Source organism: Rhipicephalus sanguineus, chromosome 6, assembly GCF_013339695.2.
Source record: "Rhipicephalus sanguineus isolate Rsan-2018 chromosome 6, BIME_Rsan_1.4, whole genome shotgun sequence".
In the NCBI taxonomy this organism is placed as follows: Eukaryota; Metazoa; Arthropoda; class Arachnida; order Ixodida; family Ixodidae; genus Rhipicephalus; species Rhipicephalus sanguineus.
This window is the reverse complement of record NC_051181.1, coordinates 18356886-18382903: the sequence shown is the minus strand read 5'-3', so window position 1 is coordinate 18382903 and position 26018 is coordinate 18356886. Positions and strand designations below refer to the sequence as shown.

General features: G+C 47.5%; 1 protein-coding gene across 2 annotated transcripts in view; it reads right to left on the bottom strand.

Moving 5' to 3' along the window:
- The window catches only part of LOC119395639 (DNA polymerase epsilon subunit 2), a 140601-nt gene that overhangs the window by 102775 nt on the left and 11808 nt on the right, over window positions 1–26018 (bottom strand). For both annotated transcript variants that reach the window (XR_005184276.2, XM_037662621.2), the window contains exons 3-7: window positions 21776–22037; window positions 20161–20217; window positions 17123–17244; window positions 16185–16314; window positions 2319–2442 (exon numbers count right to left, since the gene is read on the bottom strand). Coding sequence is in view for 1 of the 2 variants with exons in the window: in XM_037662621.2 (XP_037518549.1) it covers window positions 2319–2442; window positions 16185–16314; window positions 17123–17244; window positions 20161–20217; window positions 21776–22037 (695 nt within the window). In the remaining variant the exon portion in view is untranslated. The remainder of the gene's footprint in view (window positions 1–2318; window positions 2443–16184; window positions 16315–17122; window positions 17245–20160; window positions 20218–21775; window positions 22038–26018) is intronic.

The following is a 26018-nucleotide window of genomic DNA, read 5'->3' as shown; positions in this document are numbered from 1 at the left end:
CCACAATTGAGGTTTGATGTACCCTTCGGGCTCTCTTAAGGATATTATAACCGTCCTTGAGAACAGCTTCACGACATTTTTCAGCGTAAATAAGCTACACGAGCAAAGAAGATGACTCTTAAGGGCTCGTTTTTGTTTTGTTTTTTGTGAAACACACTATTTAATGAGAATTCTAACAGACAATAATGCCGGGGAAACTATACGGGATGTTATTTGTAGTAATTAGGATATAAATGTGAAGAAAGTAAAGTGGACGAAAAGATAACTTGCCGCCGGCAGGGACTTTTCTTCACATTTATATCCTAATTACTACAAATAACATCCCATATAGTTTCCCCGGCATTATTGTCTGTTAGTTCTCATTAAATAGTGTGCTACACGAGCAAAACATTCGAGACTTTGCCGATTTCATTACGTGGGTACAGCTGCCTGCACTAACATGCACAGAGCATGCACAGCAAATTACTTGCCAAATAGTGAAGTTTTACATTCTTCTACAGCTGCGCTTTTTTGTGAAGGCCCACTAACAATGAGAGAACAACAAAAAAAGAGCAGCTGAAGCATTTGAAAATGAGAAGAGGTAAATAATTTCCCTACCTGCGCAACTCTTCATATTTTTTTGCTTTCATAACCACTTTCGTTTCCCTGTTTTACTTTTTTTTTTGATGCTCATGCCAATAAAATATTTGAAAAAAAAGTAAACTGGTTCTTTCAATGTCACTTGGTGCCGTTCCACCTGAGAAACAGCCTACACACGTACTACCATGCATTCCTTTGATACATGTGCCTCGGCAAAGCAAGCCTTTGCGCACGAAAGCACGTGAGAACTTGTTAATCGAACCAGTTAGTATTTGCCATGGGCACAATTACGCTGCAGCAAAAAAAAATATTGCAAGAAATGGTCTAGCTGAACTATGCTGAACGTGCGCCCGCGCTTCGGCGACACGCAGCTGGTCGGCGGAGCGCCGCTCCCCAGCATGAGGACTGCTCGAAGCGCCACCACCCGCATCATTCGGTAAGTGTGCTCGCTCTCCTCCGCGGACGGCAGACTAGCCAATATTCTAGGGACCCTAGAGAAAGGGAGGAGTTCGAGCTGGCTGGAGCTCGCATGGTCGTGCGGTCGTGCGTGCGGTTCAAGGTCGGACTCGCCGCGCCGGTCGCGATTGTGTGTGCTTAGTTCTTTCATACCTACAGCTGTTGGTGTTAAAAAAAATCACATACGTTGATTACATTTCTGTGGATGAGGCCGTCCTAAGCTCCGCGTTTCTATCCATCGACTAGATCGCGGCCACGGTGTAAGATATATACTCTTTAGGTGAGGACACTCGCGATCGACCAGATAAAGTAACAACGCCGAGAGGCCGTCGGACCGCTGACGGCAGCGGATACCTACCGGCAGGATGATGCAACTTCAACACAAAAACGCGTTCCCGAAGCAACTGGCGCTTCGCGGGAAATCTGAATACGCGGCTACGGCACGCCAGCAACTCAAGTTAGAAACGCATACCGCGTTTTTCACGAGCGAAAAACAAGACATGCAGCGGACGCCGGCGTTGCCACCGACTGCGTCGGTTGCTATAGCAACGGTGCAGAAAGCATTTTCTCTATTTAAGTTGCGTCTTCCCGCCGCTAGATACCCGCTGTGGTCACCGGACCAACAGACGCGCGCCGTTGTTACTTTATCTGGTCGAACGCGCTCTGCATGCAAGCCGAGAAGTGTCCACACCTAAACAGTATATATCTTACACCGTGATCGCGGCTGAGCGCGCCAATTTTTGTGCTGCTCGTAAGAATTGAAATAAAATTCTGTACCACTAAATATTTCGCCGTTTTTCCTGTTTTTCGGCTCTTACGTTTCCCGTCTCTTACGTTTATTTCCTACGGTCCCTTCAAAAACGTATCAGCGGGGTTCTACTGTACCTGGGCATAAGTTTGCTCAACATAGCTTCTTATCTCACACTCTTGGCAGGGTTTCGTTAAGTATGATAGTTTTGTATAAAGTTTTGCATTAATTATGAGAGTTTTGATAGCACGAATGAAGCGCACATTTTAAATGTTGATTTTGAATTGTGTGAACGTATTGGTCGACCTGGACATTTAAATTTCTCGCTGCCTGAATTGTATAAAGTTTACCACTAACTATTACATAAGCTCCATGGCCATAATGCTGAATTCATGTATGACGAGATTCTTGCTCCTTTTCATTGCGTAACCCCCCTCACGCAATAATCCACTTCGGAGCCTGTGAGGTCCTTGAATAAGTCGATAAATAAATCACTGCAATGCACCAACACTGCACTCACAAGTCACACACTGACCTTTGAGCAGCGCCCGATCTTTCTGGAGGCCCGTGGAACGTGACAGGAAGTTTCCTGCCAGCACAAAGCAGGCGGGGGCACCCTGTGCGAAGCCGGTGAACAGCACACGCAGGTGTGACAGAACCTGCACATCCACAGTGTACATCCGATGAATCTCTGCACCACTCTGTATAGCACGCTGGAGAGGCTGGGGACAGTGCTTTACTGAGACGCTCAGGCCGCCCACTTCAGTCGTAATTTGCCCATTTTATTCATTGTCTGTCACAACAGCAAAATATAAATGGTAAGTTCGGTTGTCACATTGTCTCACCTAACACTCGGAACACTGTATTGACTATTATTAAAATCAGTTGCTTGTTGTGATGCTGCTAGGCCTAGAGAGATAGCAAGCAGGCTGTGTTGTCTTCAACTTTGCAGATTGCGCTGTTCCTACCTATTCCTACCTACTATAAAATCACTTTTGTCCATGCCATAAAACAAAGCCCAGGAAATACGAGAGGAATCAGTGTGACTGCACACCGTGACCACGGTGCTCTCAGCTGTTGCACGTGAGGACAAAGAGCACACTTGAGGGTCCATCTGAAGCACTTCACGCCCGAGAAATTCGCATATTTTGCTACCCGAGTTCAGTGGGGCTGCCCAGCGTGACACCAGAAAGGAATGGCGAGGTGCCAACAGGGTGCACGCCTTACTTTTGTCTGCTTAGTGTATGCCATCCACGCAACTTTCAGAGGTGGCAAACTGCACACATAGATGGTTTGTGAGGTACAAACACACCCCACGTCGCACAGAAACAATCGACACGCGTAAGTGTGGTGCAAATAGTGCCTACACCTAGATGCTGTGCCATGTTCTGCACTGCTAGTACACATGTGCACACCTGCACCAAGCCATCAGCAAACAGGGTGCAAGAAAATCGTGAACCAGCACTGCACCTTTCCTGAACCTTTTAAAATGAACAGTGCAGTTCAGGGGATGCCATTTCTGCGTCACTGAAACAAATGGCAAGGTGCAGCACCTCATGAATTGGTTCAGGTGGTGCAGTCAAATGAAACAGGCCTTTTGGCAGCTGCAGTACCGACAAAAAAAGTGGCAAGGCAGTGAGGATTTTTAGATTTGCTTATGAGCATCACAAACGACCATGTCTATTTATTGCATCGTACTGTAGTGCACAAAAATGTTTTCAAACCTAGCACAAGGTTAACAGGCCACCCTGTGTACTATTAAAAAGCTTCTACAGCAGAACCTTTCTAACACGTTTTTCAGGGGACTGCAAAAAAGAAAAAAACTGCAGTAGCCGAGAAACATACAAATGAGAACATGCAGTTAAAATGGGAAAGAAGTGCTGCTAAACGATAAAACAGACACATTTCAAACACTTCTACAGCAAGAACTTTTCACTAGGCTAGTTGGTGCATGTTAAGGAAGAAACAAGGTGCCAACAAGACGAACACAAGAAGTTCCACCTCAGGAGAACTTCTTTGTCAGTTTATGGCTTAAAGAAGTCCTTGATGAGCTCTGGTTCTCAACTTTATACTTTTCTCTGAGGCCTTGAGGGTTCCCGTCATGAGTGCAAACTCGAACAATGACAACCCCAAGCAACAGCAGCAGAAGCAAATCTCAAAGGAGATTGCTTTGTAGATTTTGTAGATTTCATGTGATTTCATGTGCTTGATGCTTTTGCAGATTTCATGTGCCAGGGTTTCGGCCAGGGTTTGTCTATATTTTTCATATGAATGCTATTCTATGCTGCGAGTTTGCATTGTAAAGGTACAAACAATGCAGGAACGATGCGAGAAAAGAGGTTTCTGATACAGTCAATGTCCGATTTTTCAGACCCCCTGGTGACCACTATATCGTCTCAAAAAATGGTCAGTTCGAAAAAACGAATTCAGGCTTTTTTACTTCCCTCAAGCGGTCAAATCGCCCCAGCCACATCCAAAATAGCTCTCAAGGCCTGTTAGTACACTTATCAGGCATTTTAGTACTCACACAAGATCTTGCGAATACGTTTGGTACCTGCCAGGCACCCCGCTTAACCAACCGGCATGACGAGCGCCGCCCATACCAGTAAAGTGCGAAAAAAATTGAATCTATCTCGCATGAAACAATGACGAGCACAAGGGCTGTGGCAGGAGAGTGGGCCGGCTTTCCCCATGTAGTATCTGTGCAGGTAAACCATGTGCTCATGCGGGAGAACCCCATTGATCCATTTGCAATGAGAAAAAATGAGAAATTATTTCAAACCTTTCGCTTCAAGAAATCGTGCAGCGTCGCCTGGTGCAATTTCTCACGACCGATCAGTACGAGACGCCTCTCTAAAACACATGCAGTGACATGTGGCTTTCGGCACCAGCACTGCGCGCAAATCTCCGCAACAAATCCAGCGCCGTTACAGCCAACGAAGCCATTGGCTCTGCAAACAGGATGACTATGGGGAACAAAAGCTAATCTCGAAATCCTTACTTTTGTTGAATGCATCAAAACCAATTTTTAGCACCCAAGCACATCATAGACGCCATGTTTAGATGAAAAATACAGATCTCGGAGATTGCGTTTCTGGTGGCGGGACTTAAAAATGCATCATAGATGTCGTCCTCCCCGCTTCTGGCGGCCAATTCGATTGTCAAGCCATCAAGCGGACCAAGCCATGCCACGTGAACATGGCCGCCAGGGCAGTCTCAGAGGGCCGGTTCGCAACGTACAATGCAGGAATGGTCCCACAGTTGCGACATAACAGCGGGGTTCCCAATGCATGAGATCCAGTGGGAGCTATGCCGGGGGCCAGCCAATAACAATATAACAGCCAGAAAAATGCAGCACCCGGGAACGTAACAGTTGTCTACTGTATACGGAAATCTGCACCGCTTCATTGAAATACAGGATTTGCTGCTGCATGGACCCAATCGTTCCTAGTTGTGTGCAACATGTCACCTACTCATTTTGGTGAATTACTACATGAGGGACAAGAGGGGCGCACTAAGCACTAGCAAGCTCCCAATGCCTCTGCTGGGGCATTTGCTGTACCATACGCACGTGTTAACCATGAGTGCTAGTTGTGCCCACTTTGTTCCTGAAAGCAATGCCTGCTGTGTGGCACAGTGAGCGGTCTCAAACAAAAAGACACCATAGAACGGCGGCGTGGCTTGCTTGGGTTGTCGCTGATTAAAAGCGTGCACTATGCTAACAACTGCGCTAGGCCGCATACACTACCGAGAAGTTAACAGAAGATGCTTATCATAATATTGTTGTAAGCGATTAAATCATATTGGTGCACTTTTCGCCCGCTGCCATCACCTCCATGCATTTCTGGTGCTTATCGCTGCACTGCACCGTGACAGGGGCCCCTTCAGATTCTCGGCATGCTGCACCCCATAATACCTTAGAATTGTGGCAAAGCTAACTAGTGGAATCCACTGCGGACATAAACGGGTCAACTAATGGATGTAGAGGTCGCTGCCAGTGTGCCTTGAAGCGTGTGGCCACAAGGAGGTGCTACAGTCCACCGAGCGTATACAGTCAACGTCCGATTTTTCGGACTCCCTAGGGACCGCGAAATCGTCCGAAAAATCGGGCAGTCCGGAAAAACGAATTCACGCTTTTTTATTCCGCTCAAGCGATCAAATCGCCACAGCCACGTCAGAAATAGTTTTAATGCCCCCCAGCACGCTTATCAGGCATTTTGGTGCGCGCCCAGGCTCTCGCAAATACATTCGGTAACTGCCGCGAAGCCCCCTTAACTACGTGCCAACCGCCACCTGCAAATTTGCGTCTCATGATGAGCGCCGCTGATACCAGCAAAGCGCAGATTAGATTACGGCTCTCTCGCATGGAGCGTCTGGAAACGCACTGATGCGGAACACAAAGAATGTGGCGGAAGAGCGGTCGACTCGTCCGACTTTCCCCGATGCGTGTGCGCACGTAAACGATTCGCACACACATCGCCGAATCTCCGCCGATATGCAGCATTTGCTGCAGTGTGAAGCCGATCGTCTCTAGTTGTGCGCAGCACATCACCAACTAAAATTGACGCCGTCACTGTACTGTTGCTGTACCGTACACACGCATTGGTCATGAAAGGGTTCGTGATGCCTACTCCGTTCCTCGGACCGCACACTGGCGCGGCAATGGCGAGCTGGTTTCGTTCGTGAAGACAACGCATCTGTGCGGTGCACTTAGCGGTCTCGCTCAAAGAGGCAGCATGAATGGTGGCGCGGCGCGTTTGGGTTCTCGCTTATTAAATGCGTGCACTACGCATGCAACTGCGCTACGCCACATGCACTACCGAGCAGTTAACTGATGATGCTTATCGTAAGGGTTGTCAGCGATTGAGCCGTACTGGTGCGTTTGCCAGCTGCCGCCATCACGCCTCCATGCATTTCCGCTGCTTATCCGTAAAGACATCGCCGCACAACGCCGTGATAGCGGCCCCTTTGAATTTCTAGTCTGCTTCACCCCGTAACACTTCCGCGATGCGGCAAAGCTGACTTTCGCAGACTCTGATACTGTCGCAAACAGATTGACTCGCGAAAGCGCTGGTTCGAACCTACGAGATGATAGACACGGCAGAGGTGGGGGCTTCAATTAATGCCTTTCGCACGCGTAATTTGGGCAAAAAGTCCGAAAAATCAGACGGCGAAGAGTTTCAGCGTCCGAAATTTCGGACGTTCTCATACATTGACGTCTATGGGGCTGGTGACAGTGCCGCGAAAGCATCCGAATTTTCGAGCATGTCCGGAAAATCGGGCGTCCGAAAAATCGGCAGTTGACTGTATAAAGGGAGCTGGGGAGAGGGAATAAAGTTTATTGGTTTCCGCTTGCCAGCAATCCGCCTCGTTCCTCGGCACCTGGCCTGAACATGGTGTCAGAAGTGGGATTCCGCCGTTAACGCGACATGCCCAACGGCGTGGTATCCACACCCGCCGAAGCCAAAGCGAACAACGTTCACGCGGGCATATCTGGTCCGCGTCCACCAGCAAACTTCACATTTTCCAATCCGGAAGAATGGCCAACGTGGAATTTAACATTCGTGGCCAGCCTGCACAATGGCAGCGACGAGGCCCAGGTATGGGCACTTCTTTACTGTATGGGACCGTAATCCAGAACCATTCCTTCTTCCTTGGGAGTCTCGGCACCGGAGGCGCTTTCTTTCACGTCTGTCAAAGAAGAATTGGATTCGCATTTCGTGCATCCAGTAAATGAGATATACGAAAGTCGTCGTTTTCACCGCCGCACTCAGCCGCCAGGCGAATCTGTGGATGACTTTTTTACGGCATTACGCAGCCTGGTAAAGCAGTGCAGCTACAACAGCCCGCTGAAGAAGCACTGTGACAAGCTCGCATACACGAGGACACAGAGAAAGAGCAGTTATCACATGAAAGATCAACTGTGGATAACGCCCTTGCCGAAACACTAAACATCGATTAAGCTTGACGAAACGATACGCTCACACCTTCGTCCCGTTCCCGTTGTCAGTCTGAACACCCAGCTGCACTATCGTGTGGCTTTTGCGGGAGTCAGCGGCACCCTCGAAAAGAATGTCCGGCCAGAAAATCGGTCTGCCACTACTGTAGAAAACTAGGGCATTTTGCCGAAGTTTGTATGAAGTACAGAAACGACCTGCTCGGTTCCATCGAACTTCACAACGTGGATTCAAGCCGGGCAAGGTACATGAAAATACTTGTGAACAGGCACCCGGCCGACTTTAAGATAGACGCAGAAGTATCTGGCGCAGAACTATATGTAGTCTCGCCATCTTTCCCAGGCTGACCGCGGGCCCCAGATGCTGTTAAAGGGAAGGTCCTAGGCCCTGGCGAACAGTCTTCACGTTCTCAGTACGTTCAAAGGAACTTTACAGTGGCATGACAGGGCCACAGTGCAGACCTCTGTATGTGGTTGACCGTCAACGTACACCTACTTGGGTTGCCTGCAATTGATGCCCCTGGGTTCGTTCAGTTCGTGGATTCTGCCGAGTGCGTTCATTCCCCTAAAGCGAAAATTTTCCAAGGACTGCGAAAATTTTGGCAAGCCAAATACCGCATACACCTCAAACCCGGTGCTCGTCTATTTTCCTTGCTTCAGTGCCCCAAGGCAGATTCCAATTCCGTTAAACTATGTTGTCAAGAGAGAGCTGGATGAATTGGAGTCGCAGGACGTCATAAGGAAGGTGGAGACTCCAACAGAGTGTTGCTTCAGACTCGTAGTCATGCCCAAGTCATCCGGTGGCTACAGGATCTGCGTCGACTTGACGAAGCTGAAGTAATTGAAAGGGAGCGCTTTATATTGCCAATGGTGGAACAGATTAATGGCCAGTTGGGTGGAACACGGGTATTCTCCAAGTTGGATGCACGGTCTAGCTTCCATCAGGTGAAGCTGAGTGCCGACAGCCAGGAACTCACGACTTTTATCACGCCGATCGGTTGGTATTGTTATAAGATACTCCCTCTTGGTATTGCCACGGCACCAGAGTACTTCCGGTAGTTAATGTCAAGGATCCTTGATCGCTTGCCTGGAGTCGGGAACATGACTGACGACATTCTAATCTTCGGAAAAGACTGTCGGGAGCACAACGAGTGCCTGAATGCCGTCCTGGCCCGCCTGGAAGAGGAGGGTGTCACCCTCAACGAAAAGAAGTGCACGTTTCGGGTCAACTCAGTGAAGTTCCTTGGTGTAGCGGTTAGAGCGGGCGGGATTTCACCAGACCCAGACAAGGTTAAGGCTGTCAGGCACCTGCTGCCGCCGACCGACGTCAGTGAAGTACGACGGTTACTTGGAATGACCAACCACATCGCACGCTTCATACCTCACTTATCTGAAGTTACAGAGCCCATTCGTTCCTTTCTGAACAAGAACGGCACCTGCACTTGGGGTCCCAGTCAAGAAACTGCCTTCTCACGACAAGTTGCTGCTGAGCTCCGAAACGTGCATGGCAAAATACGATTCCTGCTACCATACAGTAGTACCTGCGGATGCCAGTTCCTATGGTCTGGGAGTGGTACTCCTACAGGACCAGCCTGTAGCGTACGCTTCAAGGGCGCTCACTCTGACAGAAGCACACTATAGTCAGACAGAGGAGTGTCTCGCAGTGACTTGGGCCATTTCACGATACGATCAGTTCCTTTGCGGCCTCACCTTCGAAATAGAGACAGACCATCTTCCTCTGGTCACCCTTTTGGGTAACAAAGACCTAGAACTCGTGCACCTCGCATACAACAAATGTGAATAAAACTGATGCATAATCAGTATGTGGTGAAATATGTGCCTGGGAAGCACTTGGCTATGGCAGACGCTTTGTCACGGGCTCCCTCTGAATTGCCAGCTACCCACGTGGCAGACACGTTGGAGCTTTTCATCAGTGAAGTGTTAAGGAATTACCGCCTCTGGTAGCAAGGCGCCTAGAGGATGTGCGCATGCATCAAGCCCAAGATGGAGTTTGCTCTGCGGTCATGACCTACTGCACGAAAGGATGGCCAGACAAAAACAAGGTGACTCTGCAGGTCACTCCGTTTTGGAAGGAGAGGGACAGGTTGAGCATATACGACGGCATCCTTCAGCTGGACCACCGACTTGTCATTCCTTTAGCCTTGCACCAGGACATTCTCGCCTCCTTACACGAAATGCATCAGGGAGTGCACCGCTGCCAAGAACGGGCCAGGGAGTCTGTTTGGTGGCCTAACTATAATGTGCATGTTGAGCATATGGTGGCACAGTGTGCAGTATGCACCGAGACTCGAGCTCGGCGGTGCGAGCCTACGTTGCCAAGGGTTACACCTGACAGGCCGTGGCAGCACCTTGGCATCGACCTGCTCCAACTTAAAGGGCGCAATTACGTCCCGATTGTTGAATATTACTGCAGGTTCCCCGAAGTAGTCCCCGTGGGGTCTGCCATGCAGGGTGTCTACCGAGTTGACATTTCTAAATTCCCTGAGTTTTCCAGGTTTTCCCTGAGTGTTTTTGCTGAAATTCCCTGAGTGAAACAGAACTTTGTTTTATGTCAAGATGGGTAGAGACCATATCGCTCGGTGATGTCACTCTCTAATACGCATTTTAGAAAATGAAAACGACTTAATCCCATTTGAATAGTACATGGAACAGATAAACCTCAATATAGCAAAGTTGGTAAAAGCGGCAACTCACTTCGCTATATCGAAACTTCGTTAAACTGAAATTCGACCTTTCATGCAAGGCATAGTTACTGAAGGATTAATTAACTAAAAAGGCCACAAGAATGCTTGACTAATATGGCAACATGAAAAAACTTTTTTTTATTTTTTGCACGAAAAAAAATCAATTTTGTTGAGCCTGAGATGCAGCAATCACAGTTAGATGCCTTGCCAGAGTGTCACATGTAAAGACGAAACAAATCCGGGTTTAATGCACTGTGGAATTGCACTTGTTCTGCTGCTGCGGGTTGTTGTCAAATCCTCGCGCGTTGCCCAGAGCAATGCAACGCCTTTGCTATCATGTTGCCCAACCAAATTATCTGCTCTCCACGAACGCACAACATCGAAAACCATCCCACGTTAGAAAAAAAGAGTCAGTTTCACCACGAGAGCAAAATAGTAAATCCGATAGCAACAAAGAGGAATTTTATATGAATATAGGCTAGCAGCTCGCTCCTTCAGGAAACGCAGCCGCTGCACTAAGAGAAGTGCCCTATCTATGATCTATGGCTCAGGGGCGGATTCAGGTACATAATGGGGGGGGGGGAGTTACAAAGGCTGAAGCCAACGCTCAGCAGTGCATTTTGGTGGGTCACGCATATTTACAACAGCCCAGAGGGGATTATGGCGGTGCCTAAGAAGCCTTCGTTGGAAATGTGCATAGGGAAGCAGGAAAGGGTAGAGCAATGAGAGGTAGAGAGCAGGGACAAGATTCTCTTTACCCCTTTTGGGCAGTGGCAGGCAAAGCAACCTGAAAAAGGGGGCAAACTCGACAAGCAAGCCTGACAAAGGAGTTAACTACAAAAGAAGCCACAAAACGTCGAAAATCGTAAAACAGCAGAGCGGCAGAAAACAGAGACAGAGCGCAGAGACGTGGCACTAACAACTGGCGTTTATTTCGGAAAAAACCTTCCCCCCTGACCGTACGACGCATGCGCAGATGACAAACAAAACCAAACACCCCAAAAATCACACACAGCTAATCTAAGCAGATCACCTCTGTGCTAGAAACAAAAATTCTTTCCTGGTAAGATAAACGGAAGCCGCACTAACGCATTTGTCTGGACCAAGTTTCCAAATATGGAATGCCTCAATAATCTCCCGGTATTTTGTGGAAAATGACCTTCGCTTAGTCCAAGCTGACAAAGAAGGTGGTTTTGTTGTAATTGCTTATGACTCCTTTCACCAAAAAGCAAGAGAAGCACTGGACAAGAACTTCAGGGGGGTTGCCCTAAAACCGTCAAAGGTCAAGAAGGATGCTCTTAAACTCATGGAACAGCTTCACCTTGAGGCCCTAGTGAAGTCGGCGAAGAAGAGCAAAGGTGATGTGCTATCTGTGTTTTTCACGCTTAAGACGCATAACCGGAGTGCCCTATGAGAACCATTGTTACAGAGGAAGGTTCGTGGCAGAAACTTGTGGGTAGGTTTCTGCAAGGATCCCTAAAAGGTCTCGTTCCCGATGATCCGTGTGGTATTGACAGCTCGAGTGTGCTGGTTGAGGCTTTGAGGGCCGAAGAGCTGGTAGCGAACACAGCCTTTTCGGTGGACATTGAAGAGCTGTATTATTCTGTACCCCATAATGAACTGTTTGCAGTTCTTCGTGAGGCCATTGAATTGCATGGCGAGACCTCTTTTCAAGGTGCGTGTAGCCTTGCAACTGAGAACTTCATTGAACTTTTAAACTTTTATCTATCGGCAACTTTTGTCACCTTTGATGGCAAATTGTTTTTACAGAAAAACGGTATATGCATAGGGTCTTGTGTCGCTCCGGTGCTTTGCAGTATTTTCCTAGCCAATTTTGACAGACGCCTGTGCCAAAGCCTTGTCGATCACCGGGTAGTCCGCATTTTTAGACATGTTGATGATTTTATTGTGTTTCTTAGTATTGGGGGGAGTGAATGTATTTTAGATGTCATTGGTAACATCATTTCAGCATTTCAAGCATGCTGCTCACATTTTCGTTTCACACATGAAGTTCCCTACGAAAATTCCATTAGGTTCCTAGACCTCACTCTCACGTTTCATCCTCATGGTCACGTGTGATGGAAGTATAGTCCAAGGACTAAAAAGAATCTTTTGCCTTATGATTCCTCCCACTCCAAGCTGGTCAAAAGAGGTATCGCCAATCTATGTCTGACAAATGCAGTTACTAAGAGTTGCATTCATAATATGCAAGAGAGCATGGCTGAGCAGCAAAATAGACTTCTGTCGGCTGGCTACCCGAAGTCGTTAATAACCTCTGTTGCCGAATATGGGTTTCAACGCCTCAATGTAAAACACAAGAGTGATGGTGGTTTTGGAGAACACAGAAGCGAAGGAGGTGATCGAGAAAAGAGGGCCCTTGTAGTCATGCCGTATATACATGGCATTTCTCATGGACTGAAAAAGGTTGCGGCCAGGAGCGATGTAAAAGTGGTCTGTTCTGCACCGTGCAAACTCGCGGGTCTTTGTAAGAAGGTTGTGCAGCGTGGCACGATGAGCAGAATTTGTGACATAAAACATGTCAAAAAATACTGTGCGTGTAGCACATGTGTAGTGTATTGCATCCCTTTAAGTTGTGACAAGTTTTTCGTTGGACAGTCGGGTCGATGTGTCAATGTTAGGTTGAGGGAGCATGAAAATCTTCTACCCACGGGCACCGGTGGTAACTTGCCGCTGCACTGCAAGTTGTGTGGTTGTTCGCCTCTGTTTGCTAAAGTGACAATTTTAGGTAAGGCTAAGACGCACCAAGAACGGGAGATTATTGAGGCATTCCATATTTGGAAACTTGGTCCAGACAAATGCGTTAGTGCGGCTTCCGTTTATCTTACCAGGAAAGAATTTTTGTTTCTAGCACAGAGGTGATCTGCTTAGATTAGCTGTGTGTGCTTTTTGGGGTGTTTGGTTTTGTTTGTCATCTGCGCATGCGTCGTACGGTCAGGGGGGAAGGTTTTTTCCGAAATAAACGCCAGCTGTTAGTGCCACGTCTCTGCGCTCTGTCTCTGTTTTCTGCCGCTCTGCTGTTTTACGATTTTCGACGTTTTGTGGCTTCTTTTGTAGTTAACTAAGTATGTACCAACTTGCCCAACAAGCAACTCTCCTGACAAAGGAGGTGGACGACAGGCACTGAAGGGAGGGGGCGGGGGCTGGCTTGGGGGGATCGCCGCTACCGCCCCCCCCCCCCCCCCCAGGATCTGCCACTGCTATGGCTTCCACGGAAGTTTTGCAATTAGAGCACAACACCTACAAAGGTATGAGCCGTATGCTGATCCCCACTAAAGATACCGCGGTGCACGCGACCACGCCCGCTGGTACAAAGTACGCACTTCCTGTCGGACTCACGCAGCCAGCACCCCCCCCCCTTCCCAGCGTGCCGGCTCCTATCCATGTGCCCATCGCACGAATGAGACGGTCGGCTCGTTTCATCTCCGTTCGTCGGCAGCGCTCGCGCACTTTCACTCGCACATGAGCATGCGACGCGCGGGGTGATGTAATCGCGATTTGGACTTGATAGGGAAGATCATGGCGAAGGCAAAAAATTCGCGTCGGAGTGTCTATATAATTGCTATCGCAAAAAAAAAAAAGCAATATAGCTGCGGGCTAAGATCGCATGAAAACACGGCAACAGCCTGAATTACGGCACATCCGATTATGGTGGAAACGTTACAGTTTTCCGACATCGCGCGCCGAATCGAGCAAGTGGGACCCGTGCCGGTGTCGCGAATTTCGGTCGCCGCTATGCCTTGGCTCTGAAAAGTTTTGTAATTCGGCTTTGTAGGAAACATCCGCGTGGTGTGGCTGGTAATTGCCAGCTGCAGCCCCAAAAAATTTCAGTCGACTGCCTAAAGCTTGTTTCAGAAGTGCCCTCATCAGGAAAAAAAGAAATAAAAAAGCTTTCACTTGCAGTGAATGGGCTCGTTAGTTACGCTAGCTCTCGCCTGGAAATTTATTATATTCTTCACGGAGTCCTAAATAGCATCTTTGAAGCTCGGGATCAGGGCGAGTGAGCTCTCCGATAACAGCCAACAAGCGTCTTTTTTCTCGCCGATCGGGATGGCTCGCCAGATATGAGCCTTGTTGAAGACATCCGCTTCCTTCGCGATCGCGATCGCTTGCAAGATAACTCAAGCTCGTTACATCTACTGCTACTGCTTCTACAACTAATCATGGTTGTTACTTGACACGCGGCGATAACAAAAACACCATATCGATCGCTAATGCACAGCATGCGCGAGAAAGATTACAGAACTACACCGCGTACTCCCAGAACATCCTGACAACATTGCGCGATACGATGTGTCGTGGTTCGCGGTTCCTGCATGCCACGCATTAGCCGGATTCTCTCCCACTTCACCGCTCCGAAGGCGATGACAGCATCAAGGTGCGCCACTTCCCCGCAGCCGCAGCGGCCGTTTGATTTGAAAAATGCGTTCACAAAATATCGAGCAAGCGCTCCCGCGACTTTCATCGCCTTTCAATAAGATACTGTGGATTTTCCCTGATGGGAGCACAATTTTCCTGAGTTTTCCCTGAGAATTTCCAGACCACCCAAAATCCCTCAGAATTCCCGGTTTTCCCGGTTTTGCCGGTCCGTAGACACCCTGGCCATGGCACCAGCAGTCATTTCGGCAATCAAGAGCTGCACTGCCCATTTTGGCATACCAGACGTCGTCCCGACCGACAACGGACTGCAGTTCGTGTCTTACGAGTTTGCAGAGTTTGCACAGTCATATGGCTTCCGCCACGAGACCACCAGGTACCCCTAGAGCAATGGAGAGGCGGAGCGCATGGTGCGCACGGTGAAAGACTTGCTCTCCAAAAGCCCTGACCCTTACCTGGCTTTACTGTCATACCGTGACACGCCCGGTCCGAACGGCATTTCTCCGGCCCAAGCCCTGATGGGAAGGAAATTGCAAACACATCTCCCACAACGACCGGAACAACTGGTGCCGTCATTACCATGCCACACGAGTTTCAGGAAAAAGGATATGGGCTACAGGGCAGAGCAAGCGAAGAACTACAATCGCCGTCGGGCTTCAAGCCAGCTAACCCTTCTAAGTCCTGGAGACTGTGCATGGGTCACTGACATGTGCTGCAGTGGTGAAGTGCTCTCACAGGCCCAACGTCCGCGGTCCTACCTTCTTCAGAGCCCCAGAGGCACACTGCAGTGTAATCATCAACACCTGATGCCTCATTGGACAGAAACAAGTCCAGCTCAACTAGCAGCACCTCCCTCCCGGGAACTTGCAACCTGCAGCGCCGCAAGAACCCGTGCAGCCAGAAGTAACGCCACAGGAAACTGTGACACGGACACGCAGTGGTCGTATAGTGAGGCCACCCCAACGTTTGGACTTGTGAGGAGCTGCCCCATAGAATGTGAAAAGGAGGGAGGCCTTGAAGCGCGTGGCCACAAGGAGTCCACCGAGCGTATATGAGGGGAGTTGGAGAGAGGGAATAAAGTTTATTGGTTTCCGCTTGCTGAAGAATTCCAGTGTCCGAAATTTCAGATGTCCTTATCCGTTGGCTCTATGGTGTTTGTGGCGGGGCCACGGAAGCGTTTGAATTTTCAGGCATGCCCCAAAATTGGCCGTTGACTGTACATAGGTATCTGTGGATTCTTTGCTCGGACTAAACACCAGAAACGTTACATGCAGGAGATAAGTGAGGAACGTACAAGCGAGGTTCTACTGTATACACCACAAAAGAAAACGGTGAGGTCACCGACCTTAGGTTGGTCTAGCCAAACATCGGAGAGGAGCACAAACAGGGCATTGTCCGGCACATCACTCAACTCCAGTTGAGTCCGTAACTTCTCGGGAAACATGTCAAACATGCTGGCTCCGCCCATGTACTTCCTGCAGTGACAAAAATGAACACACACAGTCTCGCCTTCGCTGCAAATACATGTGCACTTCATGGCCATTTTTTTTGTTTTCGCCTGCCAAGAGTAGAGTAGCCAAAATAGCTGTGGATTCCAGCTTAGGAAAAAGATTGCCAATGCTTGCTGCACGTGATGGGAGCGTGTGGGTTGGCCACTACAATCAATGACATATAAGTAGGCCAAGTCATGCGTCCAAATGTCACATCGTGTAAATGAGAAGACAAAATCCACAATCATCAGGAGGGGCTGCATTGCTATTACAGTAAAAGCAGCTCTGCCACGCATCTCTTCTCTCATGCAACCAAGTTATAACAATGAAATTTTCATCTAGCATATTTTTAAAGAGGTTTCAACTGTAGTACGAAAAGGACAGCAACGCCACCTGTTGTGTTAGAGTGAAGATGTTTTATCTTTTTAATTTTCAGACATAATTTTGTCAGCGCCCAAAGTGGAGTTGCCAACAAAACACCTGCACTTTTCTTGGCTTCACTCTCAGTTGGCTTTGTGTGATTTTGTATACCTCGGATCCTATTCTTCACACAGCTCGGCTAGAATACGATAAGCAAGAATAATAAGCTAGCATAGGGCTAGCACACAAAGAGGTGATGCACGAGTTATGTCGGAATGAAGGCGGTGCGACTGCAATGTCCTCCACAACGAAAACCAGAGCGGTGTGGGACCTATGAAGACCATCAAGACACCTCGTGTGCTGCGGTGAAAACACTCGCCAATGACACTGCCAATATTCTAGCCTGCTGTAATTCTTCACTGCACACACTCACAGCGTCTCTGAAGCTGGCTCGATGGGAGGCAGGCCCATGGCATCAACATGGAAGGCCATGTCTTCGTAGCAGCCCTCGGCCAGAACAAAGCTGTTCTCCACAAACAGGTCGGCTGTGAACTTCTGCAGTGCGTGCATGTGAAGGAAATCGATCCCCAGAAAAATGTGCACTATTGCAAAACCTTCGTGCAGGTTGGCACAAGAAGATGTGCAAAATTAGCTTTTCTGTTATTTCAGAGCTTAGAATGCCCTGTTGAAACATTCATGAGCTGCATGCTTTGAAGGTCCCTTTAACCTTTTGAGGGTCAATTATGTACATGAATGCCACCGAAAACAAGTCCCATGCAGTCAATGCCAAACATGTAGTTGCGTCCAATACGAGTTGCAACATGCTGCCCATGATCAAAGCGGCACCAACACTGCACAGTGGCGATGACATAGAAAACAATCAGTGACGTAAGCACTCTTTCAACTAATGGTGTTTACAAAATCAAGGTCGTGTATGCCGGCATAACAGTGCAGGCTTGGGACCTCTGCAACCCTGGTCACCATGTTGCAACTCATACGGTACGCCACTGTACAGCATCGTCTGTATGTTTGAAAATGCACTAATTTTTCAGTCCTTTTTTGCCCAGAATGTGTTGTCACGCTGCGAGAATGCAGGGAACTTTTTTCTTGTGCCACTGACCTTTGGTTTTCATTCCAAAGTTTGCTACCGCTGACACATCCATGCATGTGCACAGTGGTAAGTTTGTTTTCGTCTCACGAGTGGTTTTAGTTTGTTGCACTCACAAAGACTGATGTCTATCTGATTTCTAATCTCAAAGTGTAACCACTTGATACTAGCTCATTTATTGCCCACAGGAGTGCAATTTCAACTGCTCACAGGCAGGCGCTGGTAAGTACTACAGTCAAACCCGGATATATCAAACTTGCAAAAAAACGCCTGTGAGTTCGATATAGGACATAATTCGATATAAGCCTGTTAAAGAATTGGACACCGAAAATTCACATACCATTCATAAAAGCACTTCATTGACGAAGCTAGCTTAGTTGCGCTTGAAATAGTCTTCCATTTTCCATAACAGAGCGGTTTCATCGGCGTTGAAGATATCCCGGGGTTCATATTGCCACGTGCGTTTCTTTATCACTTTTGCTGTATTCGGTTTTCGGCCACAAAGACTGTCAGCAACGCTCAGCGCGAACCACGCCTCGTTGTTCGAGAACCTTCGCGATCATTGTAGATTGTTTTGTTAAGATTGCGCGCAAGACGCGCACACTCGAGCTTATTCTAGAATTTGCACGACAGCCAGCGATAACGCTGGAATATTCGACGCCGACGCGCTTCACCGCTGGTCAGTTGATCGACGGACGACGCCCTGTTCGCCGCTATCATTGTACAGCGTGCATTGCTGTAGTTCTAGTTCTCATTTTCCGGCCACAAGTTCGGTCAAATAAACAGTTTCATCCTACAAACGCCGACTGCTGTGTTCGTCCACGTCACGACCACGTGACAATATCTTGCCGTAACATCAGGCCAGTTTTCTTGCATCCATTTGTTCACACTGTCGAAGTCCACAGCTCGGCTTTCACCAGTAACCGCTTTGCCGACAATCTCGTGCCTTTCTTTGAACCGCTGTAGCCAACCAGAGCCACCTTGAAAATCCTCCCTGCCAAGAAGAAAAGTCATGTCCTTTGCTTTTTGTTCGATCAAGGGGCCGGACACGGGGACGTTGCGCGACCGAACGTCGACGAACCACTTGTACATGGCTGCCTCGACGTCTTCATACACGGCCGTGCGTACGTGTCGGGTGCCACGAGCACCGGGTTTTTTGTCCGCTTTATTCCTAAACTCCGCCTTATTCTTCAAGATCGTGCTCAGAGTGCTCCTCGGAATCTCGTATGCTGCCGCGACGTCCGACTTGTTCTCACCACGATCGACTCAATTTATAATTTCGAGCTTCATGGCGAAAGGCAAATTCTACCGCTTCACACTAGCCACGGTGCGAAGCAAAACGAACGAGAAATGCAGGGAAATAACTCGCACGACGAGAGTACAAGAAGCCCTGATTGGCTGTCTCAGCAAGCGCTGCGGACAGATCAGGAGCATTTTCTGCAAGGGGGCTCGACTGACGCGGCGCGGTCGAGGTAGGGAGAGCGGGTCATGCGCCGCCGGGTTAAACCACTTTTGGAGTGAGCGGTGGGGGAAAGCGACAGTTTCCCCGCCACTACGAGGGAAAGCCAACTTCCGGGGGCACTTTTGCCCTGCTTGACGTTCGATATATCGGGAGTCGCTACTATTCTTGTTTGATGTAACCGTAATTTTCGCTATATATTCTCACTGTAACCATACCGTGCTCAGAAGGTGTTCGATATACAGGATGATTCAATGTAAATGGGTTCGATATAGTCGGGTTCGACTGTACAAACGAACAAACGATGCCACCGTATACGAACGATGCTACCATGCTTGCGCTGGTAGCATAAACTGGGTTACTGCAGCCATAGAGTTTCCTAAAATTAACTAGAGGGGACTCTGGCGCTGCGATCGTTCAGCCACCATGGGAATCATGGGTAGTACATGAATTTGCCTAGTCTTCGTACTTGCAGGCTTCGAACGCACTTGTGGCTTTGTTTATTGCTGTTTTGGTTTTCTTTCTGATAAAAGAATGGATCGTTGTGAACTCCGTGACCAGATTTGAATTGGTGAGCCTAAAAAAGGTTAAAGTGGTGAAGTGGAACTGCTGGCTTTTGCTGAACTTTGTTTTGCGACAAAGCGGCTGCAGGCGACGCGAAGCCAAACGGAGCCGAAAGAACAAAGTTTAGACAAATCTGTGTACCACCCATCATTCCCATGCTGGCTGAAGCGCCATGCGTTGTAGCTCCCATAGACACTAGCGCCAGAGTTCCCTCTGGTAAGTATTGTAGGAAACTCTATGGCTGCAGCAATCCAGGTTATGATCTACATGCACAGTTCCCACGACCCGACTTGCTATCTCACCTAGGCATCCACTTGTATTCCACTGAGCAAAAGGATACAGTACCAGAAGTGTCAATCTTTACAGAGCCAGTTGTGTCCTCAAGAAAGTAGTTGCCCTATTGAAGGTGAAATAAAGGCAGCACGATAAGATTGGCAGAGGGCAACTGCAAGGACAACTGTGAGAGCACAGCATGGCTTTAAAAGGGCTGCTCGCCAGATTTTGGCACTGCAAACAAACAAGCTTAGAGAGACAGCTGGGCTAGTTGACGGGCAATGGTCATCCGAGAATGTACGGTGTGCAAGCACAACACAAACACCGACCGTCAACTGATCAGTCGACAGTGGGCATGCATTGGTGTTGTCTTGCTCTCTTCTCTTGTGCCTGTGTTTGCACGCCTTACCTTCTGTTACGATGCAAGCAGACGAGTCTGGTGGGTAATCAACTCATGCTGATCGTGCCCAAGAATGACCAAAATTTAAAGGAAAACACAAGGCTCTGTTCTTAGGGAGACATACTAGGAGAGAGCGAGTGCCTGCATAATCTTTGGAACCAAAGGTCCCTACAGGTGGCAAGTGGTCTTTCTTCACATTTATATCGTAATTATTACAATAAAGCACCTTCCTTGGCTTTGCTTTCAGTTGGTTTTCACTAACATTGTTACACATGGTGGATTACAATGTACTATTCGGTTCTTCTTTCAATATTGAGCTCACAATGCTACTGCCACAAAGCAAAATAGAAAGGCTCATCACGCGAACGTGACAAGAAGTTTAATGCCTTCCAACTTGTACAACTGAAATGAACACAACTGAAAAGTGCTTCTAAGCGAAACCCTCCTTTGATGGTGCCTTTCAAGTTTCTACACGTAATCAAAATTTGCAATGGGCACAGGTGAGGATTGCCAGGTGAGGCATTAAGTCTGCCAGAACGAGACTCTCGTTCGCAGGTTCGGTCCCTGCCGGCGGCAAGTTATCTTTTTGTCCATTCGACTTTCTTCCCATTTATGTCCTAATTACTACAAATAACATCCCCTATAACTCTTCTCAGCGAGGGGTCTAACGCCCCCCTTGCCCCCCCCCCCCCCCCTCCAGTAGTTACACTGGCGGCTTGGCTGCTTAAAACTTGTTGTAGCAGTGCCGTTAACACAAACAGCCTTGATTTGCGGTAATGCCCCCATTAGTTCCGACTCCTTTTGCTGGTAAATAATTCTACTCTTCAGATACCTGGACAGCTTCTTTTGAGTTCAGGAACACATACAGTAAGCTCTGCGATATCCCCAAGTGAGCAGCGGCATCTTTTCCCACGCCAATCGGGATCGCTTGCCAGATACCAGCCTTGTCAGCAATATCTGTTTCCAGAACAATCATGATCATTTGCAGGATAATTGAGAGCCCGTTACATGCCCTTCTCCTTCAATCTTGTACAATCTCGGAGTGGTTCATTGATCTTCTCTTGTCATTACTGCTTATTTAGAAGTTTGCCGCTATCGCCCCTTCTAAATGGGAAAATATGCGAGCTATACCACTCACTGAGTGACTGATATCGCCAAAGAAAATGGAAAAAGGGTGGCTGGTCGAAAGTTTGAGGTTACCTGATTTGAAAAATATTCTTTGGGTAAAACCAATGTGTGAGCCTGGTGAGAGGCACTTCTTGGTGAACGAGAAGAAGCGTACCTCTTCGAGCTGGCACAGCATGCCGAGCACGACTACGCGCTCGCCCGTGGTGCCCAGGAGGTGCTCGATGGGGCGCAGGTCGAAGCCCGAGGCAGCGGGCAGGCGTGACCTCGACGAAAAGCAGTGGTGGCGTGCAGTCTTCTGCAGCACCAGCTGATAACGCTCGCGGAAGAAAAACGCCTTGGCCCCCGCATCACCAAACAGCCGCGGAGGCCCACTGTGGCCTGCCAACTCGCGAGGCACGAACTTGCGCCGCTCCTGACTGAACAGAGGGCAAAGAAACGCTCACACAGCTGCAAAATTTTCATGCAAATAAATGTGAAACTACAAAGAGCTGGACTCGTGGTACCAAATCACAACTAACAGCTAGGTAGTAACTCTCGTATCTTAACCGCAAACAAAAAACGATGTGCCTGTTTTCAATACTCTTAGCATTAAGTTTGTTCTTTTGTCTCCTTTTTGTTTTTAGTAGCACTTGATTTGCCTCATTCACAAAACTCTTTTCAGAGAATGCATTTATCAAATTTTTATTTAATTTCTTATTTGTCTTTTACTCGTTTACAAACTTGTTTGATGACACACTTTTAAAGAAGCCTTGTTAAGGTCAAGGTGTATGTCGCGAGAGCGGACAAGCGCGAAAAATGTGCAAATTTGAAGCTAATGCAAAACAAGCAAAATAGCTCAGTGTAAATGATAATTAATATGCGGTATTATAAAAAACAAATGCAAAAAAAATGCGACATACTTCACTGAGAACAATGACATCAGAGTACGGTGCATAGTTCTAAACCTAAAACAGAAAATCTACCATGCATGCCTTTCCTTCCTATAATGCCATGCAACCAGTACTTTCAGGCCACAAATGGCATGCAAGCTATCAGCATGATACTACAGCATTCTTGACAGGAATTGCTGAGCTTTCAAGAAAGGAAGCACAAGCAAGCCAGATGATTGCTCAATAATAATCACTTGGTAGTCCCGCACCAGTAATACTGGTGTGGGACAAAAAGACTACCCAAAAGCTGCTTTTGGAGCGTAGATCTCTTAGGAAGTTCGACAATGATAACAACACAGTTGGGTCAACTAAAAGTGTCTGTGCATGAAGAAAACTGGCTAAGTATGCAGATGCATAGGAGAAAAAGGCTCGATGCTGAAAGTGTGCCAACGTCGTGCAATGCACTGCACAGAAAAAGCAACAGGCGCCCTGAAACACTTTTTGAACCTCGTCAGATGTCAAGGCCTGTGTGAACATGTGAGCCTAATATTACAAACACTGCATGCAGCAGGGAATTTGCAATTTTGTTTCAAAGACAACCAAATATTTGTCGCTCCCCTCTCGGCAAACTATGCAGTCCAACCACAAAGTTGAGGGAGCCAATATGACCGCTGGCCAATTTTGCAATCATGAAAACATGCCCATGGTAATTCTTTTGTTAGCTTGGCATTCAAATGCGCGTCTCTGTTCAAAAACACTGGAAAAGTATCTCATGTTTGCGCTTCCATTCAACAGTCATCTGCTTTTCCCTGACGTTTGTGCAAGGAGACATCAGACATATTACACTGGTGCTATTTCATACACTCAGTCAGTCACTTTGGTATCTCGTACTGAGAGCCCTCTACGAGAGTAGCTACTGACACACATCGTCGTTTTAGAACCACTAGTACATTTGCCAGTGCGTGCTTGCTCTCACTTAAGTGCCTCATGACTTGGCAAACATTGCTTGTTGTTTAGCCAATTGAAACCACTTCAATACACGCTATCTGGATTTGTCAGTCGGCCAAGCTGATGCAAGATAAAGCCGATGAGAACCAAATTCTCATGGAACTTGTCCAGACACAACAGTTGCGCTTCTTGTGATGCACGGCGTGCCACTAGTCTGAAATTCTCAAGGCCATTACGCGTGCCAACATAGCCTTGTCCCTCTTGTCCCTGTGTAGCTTTCATCGGGACGAAATGAGAGAGGAAGCATGTGTGGAATCGTGTGGAATCCCAGACTACACTCACACTTGAAGGATACAAAAAATTTTTGCAGCAAGAGATTCGTGGAGCAACAAACTCCTAGAGTTTAGAGTGCCTCGATGCACGCTTAGAGTGGTGTCAGCTTTTGAAAGGGCAGGTGCCGCCTCCTCGGCCTTGGCGGCAGCGTGGCTGCCATTTTGAATCCCCCGCCGAGTCACTTGTGCGTGCCGTGCTTTGTGTTGTAAGGTCGGTGCTCGTTTCCCTCCAGTTTTATGTGCTCGCTACCATCACCATGGCCGGGTGTTGCGTGCCACAGTGCACCAATCATTCCAGGAACGCTGAGCGCTGTATCGTTTTCGAAGACACGAGGTTTCTTTGAACAGTAAAAATCAAACGTGACAAGCGGCATCCGAAGAACACATTATGCACTTGCAGCGTAAGTTTCCGGCTGGTATTTCGAATGGACATGCAAGGATAACTTCTGCCGGTGTCAACCTTGCGCAATAAATAGACACACTGATATCAGCTACATGCTTAAAATATTTTGGTTCACGTGTGCATGAATGCTGCATTTTACTTCGCAAACATTCTTTACTGCACTTGGTTGGTCCTGTATCTGCCTTTGATTTTTGCTTTTGGTTTTTTTTTGTGATGTGAAATGTATCATGGAATATATTATGCGTGTTTGTCTGCAGATCAGATCCTTCTTTTTTCCTAATAATAATTATTTGTGAGAATTTACGTCCCAAAAACCACAATATGATTATGAGAGGCGCCATATATTGTGGAAGGCTCCCAAAATTTTGACCATCTGTTGTTCTTCAACGTACACCTAAATCCAAGAACTCTGTCATTTCACCACCATCGAAATGGTGCCGCTGCGGCCGGGATTCGATCCCGCAACCTTCGGGTCACCAGTCGAGCACCATAACTAAAACCACGGCAGGTTCTTGTTTTCTATATTACTTTTCGTGTTTCAAGTACGCCTTCTGTGCTGGTCTGACGCCCATGTATGTATGTGTGCAGTTAAATGATTTTTATCCTTCCCCGTTTCTGTGTTTCAAGGTTACATTTTAGCCCTATCTTAAATCATTACGCAGTTCCTGTTGTTTTAATCATTTACAATCACTGCGAGGCGACTAGAGGCAGTTGTGTTTGATTGTGTAATTTGCGTGTTATTTGTATAATTGCGTCTGTCAGTGCAGCATTATTCGCACAAATAAATGGCCTGTACACAGGATATAAACGCATGCATGCACGCACACACACACACACACACGCACACACAATCAGTATTTTATTTCTTTAAGCAAGCATAATTTATTTATTTATTGATAATGTAAGCCATGAAGGCTCATACAGGAATGCGCATACAAACAGTTCTCGCGAAGCCTCTATACAAAGAAGACGCATGAAAACAACAAGAAGATGGGGAAGCATTGTGTACACGCTATGTCAGTAAAAAAATACAAGAAACAAAGTCAAGTTGCACAATGAGTACGTCATGGAAAACCAATTAATTAAATAAAAAGGACGTCTGCCTCGTTGGTATAGTGGTTACGGTGCTCGGCTGCTGACCCGAAAGTCGCGGGTTCGATTCTAGTCGCGGCGGTCGCATTTCGGTGGAGGCGAAATGTTAGAGGCCCGTGTAGTGTGCGATGCCAGTGGACGAATCCTAGATGGTCAAAATTTCCGGAGCCCTCCACTATGGCGTGCGTCGTAATCATATTATTGTTTTGGACCGTAAAACCGCAGATAATATTTTTAATAAAAAAAAGAGAAATAAACAATGCAGTGGATATGCAGCACAAAATGCAGAACAGTATTGGAAACACTCAATAACATGGGCATGCAATCGGGCATCCCCCCCCCCCCCAAAAAAAGAAAGAAAACTGCAGATACAAAAGGAAAAACACACAGATACTGCGCGTGTATGCGAAGTCTTGTGGCATAGTAAACACGTATTCATCATTCTGATTAGGACTCAAGGTGCAACTCGAGTGCCGATACAAAGGCAGCCCCAGATTGTCAGCAATAATAATCATAAAGAAGCTATCGTTTCATCTTAGCAGGATATTAGCACCATACTGTCCCTCAGCCCTTTATCCTGTGTACAATATATATGATGCCATTTATAATAAACGAGTAAATTGTTTGTAAACTTAGCAAAATAAGCCACCTTAATTGTGCTTAAGTAGCTTCACATCACTAAAGTACGTATGTTGGTATATATATACTGCTGTTGCTGCTGACATGCATTAAAAAATCCACAGCATATCCACA